This window comes from Leuciscus leuciscus (assembly GCF_965113295.1).
Source record: "Leuciscus leuciscus genome assembly, chromosome: 10".
Classification (NCBI taxonomy): Eukaryota; Metazoa; Chordata; class Actinopteri; order Cypriniformes; family Leuciscidae; genus Leuciscus; species Leuciscus leuciscus.
Window position 1 is genome coordinate 697,668 of NC_138734.1, and position 15,000 is coordinate 712,667.

Consider the following 15,000-nt stretch of genomic DNA (forward strand, 5'->3'; position numbering starts at 1 on the left):
TCCTTCATCAGATCTGGTGTGAGTGTGTGAGTGTGTCCAGGCACAGGTCCTTCATCAGATCTGGTGTGAGTGTGAGTGTGTGTGTGAGTGTGTGAGTGTGTCCAGGCCCAGGTCCTTCATCAGATCTGGTGTGAGTGTGTGAGTGTGTGTGAGAGTGTGTGAGTGTGTCCAGGCGTAGGTCCTTCATCAGATCTGGTGTGAGTGTGTCCAGGCGCAGGTCCTTCATCAGATCTGGTGTGAGTGTGTGTGTGTGTGTGTGAGTGTGTCCAGGCGTAGGTCCTTCATCAGATCTGGTGTGAGTGTGTGAGTGTGTCCAGGCGCAGGTCCTTCATCAGATCTGGTGTGAGTGTGTGTGTGTGTGTGTGTGTGTGAGTGTGTCCAGGCGTAGGTCCTTCATCAGATCTGGTGTGAGTGTGTGTGAGAGTGTGTGAGTGTGTCCAGGCGCAGGTCCTCCATCAGATCTGGTGTGAGTGTGTGTGTGTGTGTGTGAGTGTGTCCAGGCGCAGGTCCTCCATCAGATCTGGTGTGAGTGTGTGTGAGAGTGTGTGAGTGTGTCCAGGCGCAGGTCCTCCATCAGATCTGGTGTGAGTGTGTGTGTGTGTGTGTGTGAGTGTGTCCAGGCGTAGGTCCTTCATCAGATCTGGTGTGAGTGTGTGTGAGTGTGTCCAGGCGCAGGTCCTCCATCAGATCTGGTGTGAGTGTGTGTGTGTGTGTGTGAGTGTGTCCAGGCGTAGGTCCTTCATCAGATCTGGTGTGAGTGTGTCCAGGCGCAGGTCCTTCATCAGATCTGGTGTGAGTGTGAGTGTGTGTGTGTGTGAGTGTGTCCAGGCGCAGGTCCTTCATCAGATCTGGTGTGAGTGTGTGTGAGAGTGTGTGAGTGTGTCCAGGCGCAGGTCCTCCATCAGATCTGGTGTGAGTGTGTGTGTGTGTGTGTGAGTGTGTCCAGGCGTAGGTCCTTCATCAGATCTGGTGTGAGTGTGTGTGTGTGTGTGTGAGTGTGTCCAGGCGTAGGTCCTTCATCAGATCTGGTGTGAGTGTGTGAGTGTGTCCAGGCGCAGGTCCTTCATCAGATCTGGTGTGAGTGTGAGTGTGTGTGTGTGTGAGTGTGTCCAGGCGCAGGTCCTTCATCAGATCTGGTGTGAGTGTGAGTGTGTGTGTGAGTGTGTGAGTGTGTCCAGGCCCAGGTCCTTCATCAGATCTGGTGTGAGTGTGTGAGTGTGTGAGTGTGGGTGAGAGTGTGTGAGTGTGTCCAGGCGCAGGTCCTTCATCAGATCTGGTGTGAGTGTGTCCAGGCGCAGGTCCTTCATCAGATCTGGTGTGAGTGTGTGTGTGTGTGTGTGAGTGTGTCCAGGCGTAGGTCCTTCATCAGATCTGGTGTGAGTGTGTGAGTGTGTCCAGGCGCAGGTCCTTCATCAGATCTGGTGTGAGTGTGAGTGTGTGTGTGAGTGTGTGAGTGTGTCCAGGCCCAGGTCCTTCATCAGATCTGGTGTGAGTGTGTGAGTGTGTGAGTGTGTGTGAGAGTGTGTGAGTGTGTCCAGGCGCAGGTCCTCCATCAGATCTGGTGTGAGTGTGTGTGTGTGTGTGTGTGAGTGTGTCCAGGCGTAGGTCCTTCATCAGATCTGGTGTGAGTGTGTGAGTGTGTCCAGGCGCAGGTCCTTCATCAGATCTGGTGTGAGTGTGAGTGTGTGTGTGAGTGTGTCCAGACGCAGGTCCTTCATCAGATCTGGTGTGAGTGTGTGAGTGTGTCCAGGCACAGGTCCTTCATCAGATCTGGTGTGAGTGTGAGTGTGTGTGTGAGTGTGTGAGTGTGTCCAGGCCCAGGTCCTTCATCAGATCTGGTGTGAGTGTGTGAGTGTGTGTGAGAGTGTGTGAGTGTGTCCAGGCGCAGGTCCTTCATCAGATCTGGTGTGAGTGTGTCCAGGCGCAGGTCCTTCATCAGATCTGGTGTGAGTGTGTGTGTGTGTGTGTGAGTGTGTCCAGGCGTAGGTCCTTCATCAGATCTGGTGTGAGTGTGTGAGTGTGTCCAGGCCCAGGTCCTTCATCAGATCTGGTGTGAGTGTGTCCAGGCGCAGGTCCTTCATCAGATCTGGTGTGAGTGTGTGTGTGTGTGTGTGAGTGTGTCCAGGCGTAGGTCCTTCATCAGATCTGGTGTGAGTGTGTGAGTGTGTCCAGGCGCAGGTCCTTCATCAGATCTGGTGTGAGTGTGAGTGTGTGTGTGAGAGTGTGTCCAGACGCAGGTCCTTCATCAGATCTGGTGTGAGTGTGTGTCCAGGCGCAGGTCCTTCATCAGATCTGGTGTGAGTGTGTGTCCAGGCGCAGGTCCTTCATCAGATCTGGTGTGAGTGTGTGAGTGTGTCCAGGCGCAGGTCCTTCATCAGATCTGGTGTGAGTGTGTGTGTGTGTGTGTGTGTCTGTGTGTGTGTGAGTGTGTCCAGGCGTAGGTCCTTCATCAGATCTGGTGTGAGTGTGTCCAGGCCCAGGTCCTTCATCAGATCTGGTGTGAGTGTGTGTGTGTGTGTGTGTGAGTGTGTCCAGGCGTAGGTCCTTCATCAGATCTGGTGTGAGTGTGTGTGTGTGTGTGTGAGTGTGTCCAGGCGTAGGTCCTTCATCAGATCTGGTGTGAGTGTGTGAGTGTGTCCAGGCGCAGGTCCTTCATCAGATCTGGTGTGAGTGTGAGTGTGTGTGTGAGTGTGTCCAGACGCAGGTCCTTCATCAGATCTGGTGTGAGTGTGTGTCCAGGCGCAGGTCCTTCATCAGATCTGGTGTGAGTGTGTGAGTGTGTCCAGGCGCTGGTCCTTCATCAGATCTGGATACGGCCTGGATCCGGCGGACTGCAGTAAACCTCGGGATAAACAAAGACACTAATATTTGCGTAGATGCCATTCTTCTTATGATGTAACGAGTACATCTGGATTTATGGGAAGTGTTCCCGGTTCCGGCTGACCTAATCTATGCAGCCTAACATTGAATTATAGAAGTCTATAATGTGTTATGTGTATGCTAGGTCAAAGAGATGTGTTTTTAGTCTAGCTCTGAACTGACAGAGTGTGTCTGCTTCCCGGACAATGTTAGGAAGACTGTTCCAGAGTTTTGGTGCTAAATAGGAAAAGGATCTACCGCCAGCAGTTGATTTTGATATTCTAGGTATTATCAACTGGCCGGAGTTTTGAGATCGCAATAGACGTGAAGGACTATAATGCGTTAAGAGCTCGCTCAAGTACTGTGGAGCTAAACCATTTAGTGCTTTGTAAGTTATCAGCAATATTTTAAAATGTATACAATGTTTAATAGGGAGCCAGTGCAGTGTTGACAGAACTGGGCTAATATGGTCATACTTCCTGGTTCTGGTAAGAACTCAAGCTGCTGTGTTTTGAACCAGCTGTAGTTTGTTTATTAAGCGTGCAGGGCAACCACCCAGTAGAGCATTACAATAATCTAGCCTTGAGGTCATTCAATTCAATTCAGTTCAATTCAAATTTATTTGTATAGCGCTTTTCACAATACATACATATTGTTTCAAAGCAGCTTTACAGAAAGTGCATATCAGAAATGTACATAGAAAAATACAGTTAGTTAATCATGTATTCAGTCACCTTTATCAATCAGTCACCTTTATTTATATAGTGCTTTTTACAATACAGATTGTATCAAAGCAGCTTCACATTGATAACATGAAAATAATACAACAAAGTTTGTTTCTAGAAGAAAATTGCATCATCGTCCACCCATAATAAGGCAGATCAATAATATTGTTGAATATTAAATGTCCCCAACTAAGCAAGCCAAAAGCCAAGGCAACAGTGGCAAGGAACCAAAACTCCATCAGTGACAGAATGGAGAAAAAAACCTTGGGAGAACCCAGGCTCAGTTGCTCAGTTCTCCTCTGGCCAACGAGCGAACAGTGTATGATTATGATCCAGGCAGCATTACAGGTAAGAAGTCAGATTGGTCGTGTCGATGAGGCCTTCACAGGGCTGATGAGGCTGGCACTTCAGGCTGGCGTTGAGTCGTCTCTTCACGGGCGTCGAGTCGTCTGTTCACGGGCGTCAAGTGTTAGACAGTATTCTGGATTATTACGTGAGGAAGTTTTTTGTCCAATAATTAGAATCTCCTCTCCTCTCCTCTCCTCTCCTCTCCTCTCCTCTCCTCTCCTCTCCTCTCCTCTCCTCTCCTCTCCTCTCCTCTCCTCTCCTCTCCTCTGATGACGATGGCGGGGCAACCTGTCACTCACATGAGATCCACCAATAGCAAACCACAACCATCCAATCAATTCCCCACAGACACAATCAAAGTTTTCTGCTACATTTTTAATCCATCCAACTTACATCATGACTTTAAATAGTGTAGAAATGCTTAAAAATATTTGTTGCAGAATGCTGCGCACATTACGAGGATCAATGGATCGACAGATTTATAAAGAGGTCTGTTTTCAGAAACGTGCGTCTCCTGATTAGGGTTGGGAATCAAAAATCGTTTCCAATTCTAGAATCGAATACTTGAGGTCAGGATTCTTGTTATAAAATTTAAATTTCGATTCCTCTTATCGATAAGATACCCAACCCTAGTCCTGGTGCATCTTGCCAGAAAAGAAAAGATTTCGAAATGACCACCAAGTGTGAACAAGAAAAGGCTTTTCTTTTTTTATATTCATCATGACTTGCAAAGTGTAAGATTACATTGTTTCCATGGTCCTCACTGTGCAACAGAGGATAATAGACTTTGTTTCAAGCGTTCTATAACATACATATTATGATCACACTTATGTCTACAGGACTCCTGGAACATCGACTTAATTGATTCAGCCCAAGGCAGCAACAGCAGAACAGCACTGCTCTGCATGTCAACATCGCGGTAAGATGCAGCAATCTTTTTCAACATATTAATATATATGGCTGTCGAATTTCATCCGTGTGTTCTGAATTCACATGTAGATTTTCATTAACGTGAAATTCAGTTCACACAGCTAAACTGTCATAAAGCTTTCATAAAGCTCACTGCTCCAGTATGAATAACTGAGCACATCTGTATCGTGTCTGTAATGCTGTTGTTTGTCAGAATCCTGTCAGAACACAGCGAGACCCGTGACGAGTCCAGCAGGAGTGTGTTCTGGGCCCGTGTGGCTCCTGTGCTCGTGTCTGATGATCTGCTCTTCAGGGTCTCTGTGCCGGGGGTCTCTGTGGAGCTGCCGATCAGATGGAGACGTAAGCGTTGCAGAGGACACACTCAAGCACCAAAATGTCAATGCTGTCGTACCAACTCGTCTGTAGAACATGTTCTCTTGGACTGCCCAAACTTTAATGTTATGAGACAGCGCTTTTTATCAGGACAAACTTTTAAAGCTACACTGTGTAATTTTTTTTGTTGATTCTTAGCAAAAAACACTTAGTTCTTGCAAAAATATATGTGCTCATTAATGTATATTTACTTCTTTCAAGTAATAAAGTATTCTCGTAAGTTTATAATCTGCCATTGAAAGTACATACGGGTAAGGGGTTCGAATGCCGGTCGCCATGTTGCCCCTCCATCTTGAAACTACATTAGCCAAAGAGGGACATACCTGTAAATTCAAGCTTCGCATTTCGCGCTTTACACTCAGTGACACAGAGACGAATGCGAGGGGGAGATTACTCGCGACTGCCGGCAGATTTGAAAGATTGCTGATGGAGGATCACGCCTGTTCTCGAGGACATGAAGCTGAGTCGCCAAGGAAGCGAAAGAGAGAATTAAAACGTCAACGCGACAGACAAATCAGCAAGACCAAAGTCAATATTAAGTAACTTTTCCCAGATGGAAAGAGCTCATGAGGAGCAAAGATTTTAAAGACAGGTAATCCAGCGTATTTGTGTAAATTCGAAGTTTTATAGTTGCTTGTCTAACCATAGCATGATTGTGCATAACGCCAGAACGACCTCTAGTATAACTTGCGTTACTTTTCCTCGCGTCAATGGTGAAAAAGTATTGTTTACCTTGTAACATAAATCTGTGCTGCGACGGATCACAGGTGATAGTTTTAAAGGTATGCCTCGTGGTGAATAGACGTGGTTGGAAGTCGCTCCGTGAACACTCATTTGTTTTCTTTTCAGCAGTGCTATTTATTTGGTCATTTTTCTACTAAATATTTGATTTTATGTTACATTAATAAAGAAGAATGCCAAAGCCAGGAAAATCGGGGCGAAATATTGTAGAAATGCTGACTGACAAAGGGAGCGACCAAGCTACTAAGACTAACGCTAGCGCTTCAGTACAGGTGGAGGAAGAGATCACGCCAGCTTCCTTGAAGGACCTAATTTCATCCAACATCCGTTCAGAAATTTCGTCACTACGATCTGAATTTCTGTCTGAAATTCGTTCTGCCGTTTCCACATTACAAACAACCCTGTCATCACAAGCTCAAAAGATCGGGGACATTGAAGAGGCACTCAACGACTAGAAACGATGCAGCACGCTGCAAACAGAAAACACCAGCCTCAAACTCAAGCTGGATGACCTGGAGAACCGGTCACGGAGGCAAAATCTAAGGGTTATTGGAATACCAGAGGGCTCGGAGGGCCAAAGCCCGGTTGCTTTTATGACCTCATTTTTTACTGAATTGTTTGGAGATGGCGCCTTTAAGCGACCTCTGGAAATTGATCGAGCTCATCGTGTCGGCCAAAAATCTCAGCAAAGCGCTTTTTCTAGACATATGCTGGTCCGACTCCACCATTACCAAACCAAAGAACTCATATTGAAGCTGAGTCGCGAACTGGGCTCTTTGGAGTTTAATGGTGCTGTGGTTCGTATTTTCCCGGACATGTCTGCTGAGGTGGCGAGACGCCGCGCGGAATTCAAAGACGTGAAAACAGCACCCCGCAATGCTGGCATCACCTACGGAATGTTGCATCCCGCCAGACTCCGCGTCGACTTCCAAGGACAGCGCCATCTATTCCAGACTCCGCAGGCAGCGATGGACTTTGTTAGTACGGTCATTAAGTCTGCAAACAGCAAGGATTGAGCGACGGACATGTTTCAAATTTAAAAAGAGTTTACCACCCTGCTTTAAGTGAGTGTTTGTGTTATGAAAAGGGAGGTAGGTAGTCCACATTCAATCCTGAGTCGCTAAAATCTTGCCCCGTTCTATAAACTGAATACTGAGTTGATGCCATCCTACTGTTCTGCCTTTTTTCTGCTTTGGATGCCATGCATCATATAAGTTAGCCTACTGCTAAAAGAATAAACTATACTTAACTCCTGTTCACGGAGCACTGCCGAAAGGGCAGCTAAAGTTGCAAGAGCTAGTTAACTTCGCTGTTTTGTACCTGACTGTTACGTTCCTTTCAGTTAGGTTTGTTAATGTTTCGTATGTTAGCTTTGGTAAGTTTTTTTTTTTTTTTTTTTTTTTCACCTTCAGCCATCTCTTATTTGCCAGCACTTTTTGTCATGCTCTATTTTTACAATCATTATTTTTATTTATTTTTCCCCTAACAATATTGAGCTAAGGTTTATTACCAATGCTTAATACATTCCAGGGGAGGGGGGGGCAGTGTTAAATTAATTAGTTGGAACGTAAAGGGATTAAATAATCGAGTGAAAAGTATAAAAATATTTTCCAATTTATTTAAGTTGAAGGGAGATATATGTTTTTTGCAGGAAACCCACCTTAAGAACTCCAGCCATAAAAGCTTGATGAGGTCATGGGTGGGACAGGTGTTCCACTCTGGATTTAATTGTAAAGCTAGAGGTACAGCCATTTTAATTAACAAGAATACTCCATTTAATCCTTCTAAAGTTATTTCAGACCCCAATGGTAGATATGTGATCGTTTCAGGCACTCTTTATGGTAATCAAGTTGCTTTAGCAAGTGTTTATGCCCCTAATTGGGATAATCCAGACTTTTTTGTAAAACTTTTTTCTAATTTTCCAGACCTGAATCTTTACCAACTGATTATGGGAGGTGACTTTAATTGTGTCCTGAATACTGCATTAGATAGGTCATCCCCCAGACCAGCTACCCTGTCCCAATCCTCTAAAACAATTAATTCCTTTTTGGAGTGGTACGGTATAACTGATATATGGCGTCATTTGAATCCCACTTCTAAAACGTTCTCTTTTTTTTCCCCAGTTCACCATACTTATTCACGTATCGATTATTTGATCATTGACAGCAAACGTATTCCTTTAGTAAAGTCTTCCTCTTATGGAAGTATAGTCATCTCTGATCACGCCCCAGTAATTCTCGAACTGGCCCTCCCTGGGGGTTCTATAATTTCAAATTTTTGGAGAATGAATGTATTACTCTTATCAGATAGCCGCTTTGTTGAGTTTATCTCCGAAAAGATCAATACTTTTCTTGAGGTTAACTCTACTGAAGGAATTTCTGTATCTCTTCTCTGGGACACGCTCAAAGCTTATTTGCGTGGAGAAATAATTTCTCGTTCTGCTTATATCAAAAAGGTGCGGGATAAAAAGCTCTGTGAACTCTCTAGGCAGATTGGTCAGTTAGACCAGAAATATGCACTAAGTCCAACCCCATTACTATATAAGGAAAGGGCTTTTTTGCTTTCCGAATATAATCTTCTTTCCACTAGCCATGCTGAACACCTTTTACTTAAAGGGTTAGTTCACCCAAAAATGAAAATTCTGTCAGTAATTACTCACCCTCATGTTGTTCCAACCGCGTAAGACCTTCGATCTTCGGAACACAAATTAAGATATTTTTGATGAAATCTGAGAGCTGATAACTTCTCCGTAGGCTGCTAGGTGGCCCAAACTTGCTGGCCCAGAAAAGTTATTAAAGAGATCTACAGTGGCTCAATCTTCTGTGGGCGGCAGTGGCTCAGTGGTTCATGTAGATTGTCTACAAACCGGAAGGTTGGTGGTTCAATCCCCGGTTCCACCTGACCTGCTCCCGACGAGCTGGATCGCCTTGCATGGCTGACACCGCCGTCGGTGTATGAATGAGTGAGTGAATGGGTGAATGTGAGGCAATATTGTAAAGCGCTTTGGTGGCCATTGGGTCTGTGAAAGCGCTATATAAATGCAGTCCATTTACCATTTAAGTATATCAAGCGACGAGAATACTTTTTGTGCGCAAAAACAAACAAAAATAACGACTTTATTCCACTATTCATTTCCTTCTCTCTGGGCCTCTAGTTGGTTCGCGTAGTGTTTTTGCGCTGCGCGTCACACACATGACCAGCGTCGGCCAATAGTGAGCCTACGTGGTGACGTGTAACACAGACGCGCTGCGCAAAAACACTTACGAGGCCCAGAGAGAAGGAAATGAATAGTGGAATAAAGTCGTTATTTTTGTTTGTTTTTGCGCACAAAAAGTATTCTCGTCGCTTGATATACTTAAGATTGAGCCACTGTAGTCACTTGGACTATATTAACGATCTCTTTAATAACTTTTCTGAGCCAGCAAGTTTGGGCCACCTAGCAGCCTACGGAGAAGTGATCAGCACTCAGATTTCATCAAAAATATCTTAATTTGTGTTCCGAAGATCGAAGGTCTTACGCGGTTGGAACAACATGAGGGTGAGTAATTACTGACAGAATTTTCATTTTTGGGTGAACTAACCCTTTGTCACGTCATTGATTCTATGAGTTTGGCGATAAACCAAGTAAAGCACTTGCATTACAACTTAGGCTGCAATCTGCAAGGAGCTTTATTGCTCAAATCCAAGACACAGCAGGGAATAGTATATCAGACCCTCAAGAAATTAATAATCAATTTAAACTGTTTTATTATTCGTTGTATCAGTCAGACTCCTTCAAAGATGCTAATCTTATTGATCACTTTTTTGAAAATCTTGACATCCCTCAAATTAGTAACGAGTCAAAAACCAAATTAGAGGATCCTATTAGACTAATCGAAATTCAGCAAGCTATTGCTCAGATGCAGAGCGGAAAATGCCCAGGTCCTGATGGCTTTCCTTCGAGTTTTTAAAGAAGTTCTCTCTCCAGCTCTCCCCATTACTACTTTCGGTTTTTGAAGAATCCCTAAATGATGGGCATCTTCCTCCATCTATGCGGCAGGCGTCAATATCACTGATCCTGAAACCTAACAAAAATCCACTAGACTGTTGGTCCTATCATCCAATTTCCCTTCTTAATGTAGATGTGAAAATCCTGGCTAAGATTCTCTCTCTAAGGTTGGAATCTGTTATTCAAGACATCATTCATCCGGACCAAACTGGCTTTATAAAAAACAGACAAAGCTTCTTTAACCTTAGGAGGCTGATGAACATAATTTATACCTCATCAGACTCATACATGCCAGAAGCCCTAGTCTCTCTCGATGCGGAGAAAGCTTTTGACCGCGTTGAGTGGGACTATTTATTTTGTACATTAAAAAAAATTGGGTTTGGTGACAAATTTGTGTCTTGGATAAAACACCTATATTCTTCCCCTGTGGCATCGGTAAAAACGAATGGTATTAGTTCTGAATATTTTTCTCTTCACCGTGGGACAAGACAGGGTTGCCCCCTGTCCCCACTTTTGTTTGCTATAGCTATAGAACCTCTTGCAATCTCTTTTCGTTCTAACTGTAATATTACTGGCATCCATAGAGCAGGAAAAGAACAGAAAATGTCCCTCTATGCTGATGATGTAGTGTTATATATTTCAAATCCAGAAACTTGTCTTCCACATGTTTGAAGTATTTTAGGTCAATTTGGTAGCGTCTCTGGTTATAAATTAAACTTGCATAAGAGTGAGTTTTTTTGCAATCAACACAGCCGCAAGAGATCTTTTAGCATCAAAAGTTCCATTTAAATCAACCTCAGATAATCTCCGTTACTTGGGAGTTACAATAACACGGGAACATGCAGATCTCTTCAAACATAACTTTATTCCAATCTTGGAGAGAACAAAAGAGGATCTTGCTAGGTGGAAAACTCTACCACTCTCATTGGTAGGTAGAATTAATGCCATAAAAATTAGTATTTTACCCAAATTTTTATTTCTATTCCAAAATATTCCGGTATTTATACCAAAGGCATTCTTAAATCCCTAGATCGAATGATTTCAGATTTTATTTGGAACGGAGGCCCAGTAAGAATACAGAAACTTTTCCTTCAGCAACCCAAAAGATTAGGTGGATTTGCACTTCCATACTTCTTATTTTACTACTGGGCAGCAAACATTCATAGCATTTTATATTGGAGTCAGTCGCATTATGGTCTTTGTCACTGGGTGCCGGCATGGGTTGAAATAGAATGCGATTCTTGCAGCCGAGTCTCTTTACATGCTCTGTTATGTTCTTCTATTCCTATAAAATTGTCCCACTATTCTTCAAACCCTTTAGTTCTGCATAGTCTAAAAATTTGGCAACAATTTAGAAAACACTTTGGCTTTCAGAAAATGTCGGGTCTGTCTCCTATATATAAAAATCCTTCTTTTTTATCTTCCATTTCAGATGGAGCCTTCGCATTATGGTTTAGAAGGGGCATTGTAAATATTAATGATCTCTTCCACGATAATACTTTTGTTACTTTTTCATACCTATCAGACAAATTTAACCTTCCGAAAACTCACTTCTTTAGATACCTTCAGACTCGCGAATTCATAAGAAATAAATTCTCTCACTTTCCTCATGCACCTCAGAAACAAGAGATTGATCAAGTTTTAGAAATAAAAGTCTCTAAAGGTGCTGTTTCTAATATTTACAAAACTATTTTTTCATTTACTGCGCACTCAGATTTTTCACCCATGTCTAACATAAAGCAGAACTGGGAAACCGATATTAATCATGTTTTTACGGATGAAGAATGGTCAAAGGTCCTTCGTCGAGTTCATACCACTTCTATTTGTGCTCGTCACTCACTAATACAGTTTAAGCTGTTACACAGAATATACTGGACGAAAGCTAAACTATCCAAAATTTACCCGGATCTCGATCCTACGTGTGACCGATGTCGACAAGCCCCGGCTACTCTTTTCCACACTTTTTGGCTTTGCCCAGCATTAACCTCTTTCTGGACTTCAATCTTCAAGTCAATCTCGAATGTTTTCATGTTAGATGTTGAACCCTGCCCCTTAGTGGCACTATTTGGTCTTAATCCCGCAAATGTATCTTTATCATCTTTACAGTCTAATGCTCTAGCTTTTTGCTTAATAATTGCCAAAAGGCTTATATTGTTGAACTGGAAAAATCCTCTTCCACCCAGCTACTCTTATTGGATGCACGACCTGTTGCAGTTTATTCAAATAGAAAATATTAGATTTACCTTGATTGGCAGAACAGAACAATTTCATACGATTTGGCATCCTTTTCTTTCGCATTTAAAAAAATAATATTTGTTCTATAAATAACCACTTACGAAACCATTCTTTTGCATTTGACCCTAGCTGTTTTTGTCCTCTCTCCCGCCCTTGTTTGTTTGAGAAACAGAGTACATAAAAAAAGGGGAAATAAATTGTATTTGTTTTCTTGACAAATGGCTTTGATTGGTTAAAAAAGGTGTAAAGGTGTTGTAAAGGTTTTTTCCTTTTTTTTTTTCTTCTCCTTTCCTTCTTTAGTAATATTTACAGTCTTGCTGTATTTTATTTTTTATTGATACCAGATTGTACATGCATACTACACTATTAGTATTTATACTTGTATTATTGGGTAATGTACTAGCATGTTTTGGAGCAAGCAGATATAATCCTTTCTATTTTTTTATTTGTTTATTTGTATTTTTTTATTTTCCTTTTTGAGTCAGAGAGTAAGAAATGCGCCTGTTTAATTTCATCTATATATTTTTTATTATTATTATTGAGCAATATGTTGATACAAACTCTGTATTGTCTTTCATTTTCTCTCTGATTGGTAAAACACCAATAAAAAGAGTTCAACTTAAAGGCACAATTGGACAAAGTCGAACTGGAAGCCATTAATCTTAGAATAATACGGCCACTGTAGGAGTTAAAACGCCCTCGAAATTGAAAGGAACAGAAACAAATATTCATTGGGTAGTCATATACAATTTCACCACTAGATGGGGGAAAATATCACACAGTGTAGCTTTAAGGACTTATTTATGGATCCAGAATTTTACAGTTTTTAGCACAAGTACATTTAAAGAATCTTTTATAGAATTGGACTCATGTACTTTTTTCTGTCTAAGTTTGTTTTCATTATGTTGTACTTATGATATTATGTTGTTATGTTTGATATGTATCTGCCATGTAATAGCCGGTGATGCTAATATGGCAATAAACTCAAATACTACTACTACTACTACTACTACTACTACTACTACTACAGACGACACGCTCAGTTTTACATTAGGCTGGAGCTTTTAGGACCGTTTGGCAGACTTAATTTGCATTGTTTCATCAGTAAGCAGCACAGCCCGGGAACTGATGGAGGCGGTCCTGGAGACTCTGGATCATAAAGCTGCTGTCAGTGGACAATACCTGATGAAACTCTGTGACTCTGAGGAGTTTCTCAGAAGGTAACCCATCCCAGAAGTGGATCTGATGTTCTTGTTGTTGCTGAATGGAAATGCTATCTCTGCTGTTGTTTAAGTGCATTAGATATTGATGCCGTTTGTTTTTCCTCTTCCAGTGATGAAATCTTGGGATCTCACGAACGCATCCAGGCGTATCATAAGTTTGCTTCAGATGTTCCCGTGAGGATGATGCTCTGGGACACCGTTGACAAAACCCTGACGCGAGATGTATGACATTTAATTACAGTGGCTCAAAGCAATGACTCATTTGAAGAAGCTCATATTGTTATGAGATTGCATGTTTCTGTAGGAGGAAGACGACAGGCAGACGTTTCATTTTAATCAAGTCCTCGCTTCTGCTTGTGCGTTCAACAGAATAAGGTTTGTTTACGTCTGTACTATGAAAGCATAAAGCTGGCAAAATTCCATTTGAAATGTGATTTGTCTATGAACGGTATTCCTGTATTTTAATGTACATTTCCCTTATTTTTAAATTGAAACATCACTTTATGTATGTCACGATTTGCTAAACTGATTATGTTGTTAGCTGTGACGTGAATATGTTAATGCAGTCACTGCATTTTCTTACCAACATGGAATTTACTGCATAGAATTAATGAACACGCAATTTCAAAATACTTTTTCTGTCCTTGATGGATTCGCATACATTTTATTTAAAATTTTGCACATTAAAGCATTTAAATTAATTTTACATTAAAACCAGAACTGGAACTACATTTTAGAATTTGAACTTTGTTTTGCTCCAAATGTTGCATATATGCGTATGGGAAATGTACAGAAATGCATTGCCACCATTTCAATTTCCTGATACATATTGAATATCATTTGTTCTCTTAGGTCGTGTCTGCAGGAGAAACTAAATATCTACAGCAAGGAAGTAAACGAGCTCATGAGAAGCCAGGTTTGTGTTTCACTGAACTCACATGACTGACTGAAAGGCTTTGAAATTCTGTACATATTTAGAGTTTATTCTGAATGATCTGAGTGGGGTTAGGGTTAGGGTTAGGGTTAGGGTTAGGGTTAGGGTCAGGGTCAGTTGATGGATGGACTGTAGTCAAGTTTTGTCTAGATGATGGTGTGTAATTATGAAACTGCTGCAAAGCATCTCTACAGGACACATTATTGTCATTATTCCGATCAGTTCAGTTCAAGCTTTGTTCTCATCTGCAGTCAAATCAGTGATATTGCTGAATATTAAAGAAATAGTTCACTTAAAAATGAAAATTGTCATAATTTACTCTCCCTCAAGTTGTTTAAACCTGTGTGAGTTTCTTTCCTCTGCTGAACACAAAAGAAGATATTTTTAAGAATGTCGGTAAGTAAACAGTCCATGGACCCCATTGACTTCCATCCGTATTTTTTTTCCTACTATAGAAGTCAATGGGGTCCATGTACTGTTTACTTACCGACATTCTTAAAAATATCTTCTTTTGTGTTCAGCAGAGGAAAGAAACTCACACAGGTTTAAACAACTTGAGGGAGAGTAAATTATGACAATTTTCATTTTTAAGTGAACTATTCCGTTAAGTTACCTGACAGAAGCGCTCCGAGACATGACTGAATG

The 15,000-nt window shown here is 42.0% G+C and overlaps 1 protein-coding gene across 6 annotated transcripts in view; it reads left to right on the forward strand.

The window, feature by feature from the left end:
- pik3c2g (phosphatidylinositol-4-phosphate 3-kinase catalytic subunit type 2 gamma) overlaps positions 1 to 15,000 on the forward strand; it is an 81,098-nt gene that overhangs the window by 6,984 nt on the left and 59,114 nt on the right. For all 6 annotated transcript variants that reach the window (XR_014209147.1, XM_082181623.1, XM_082181624.1 and 3 more), the window contains exons 2-7: positions 4,772 to 4,851; positions 5,056 to 5,201; positions 13,304 to 13,418; positions 13,532 to 13,643; positions 13,726 to 13,796; positions 14,274 to 14,337. Coding sequence is in view for 5 of the 6 variants with exons in the window: in XM_082181623.1 (XP_082037749.1) it covers positions 4,772 to 4,851; positions 5,056 to 5,201; positions 13,304 to 13,418; positions 13,532 to 13,643; positions 13,726 to 13,796; positions 14,274 to 14,337 (588 nt within the window). In the remaining variant the exon portion in view is untranslated. The remainder of the gene's footprint in view (positions 1 to 4,771; positions 4,852 to 5,055; positions 5,202 to 13,303; positions 13,419 to 13,531; positions 13,644 to 13,725; positions 13,797 to 14,273; positions 14,338 to 15,000) is intronic.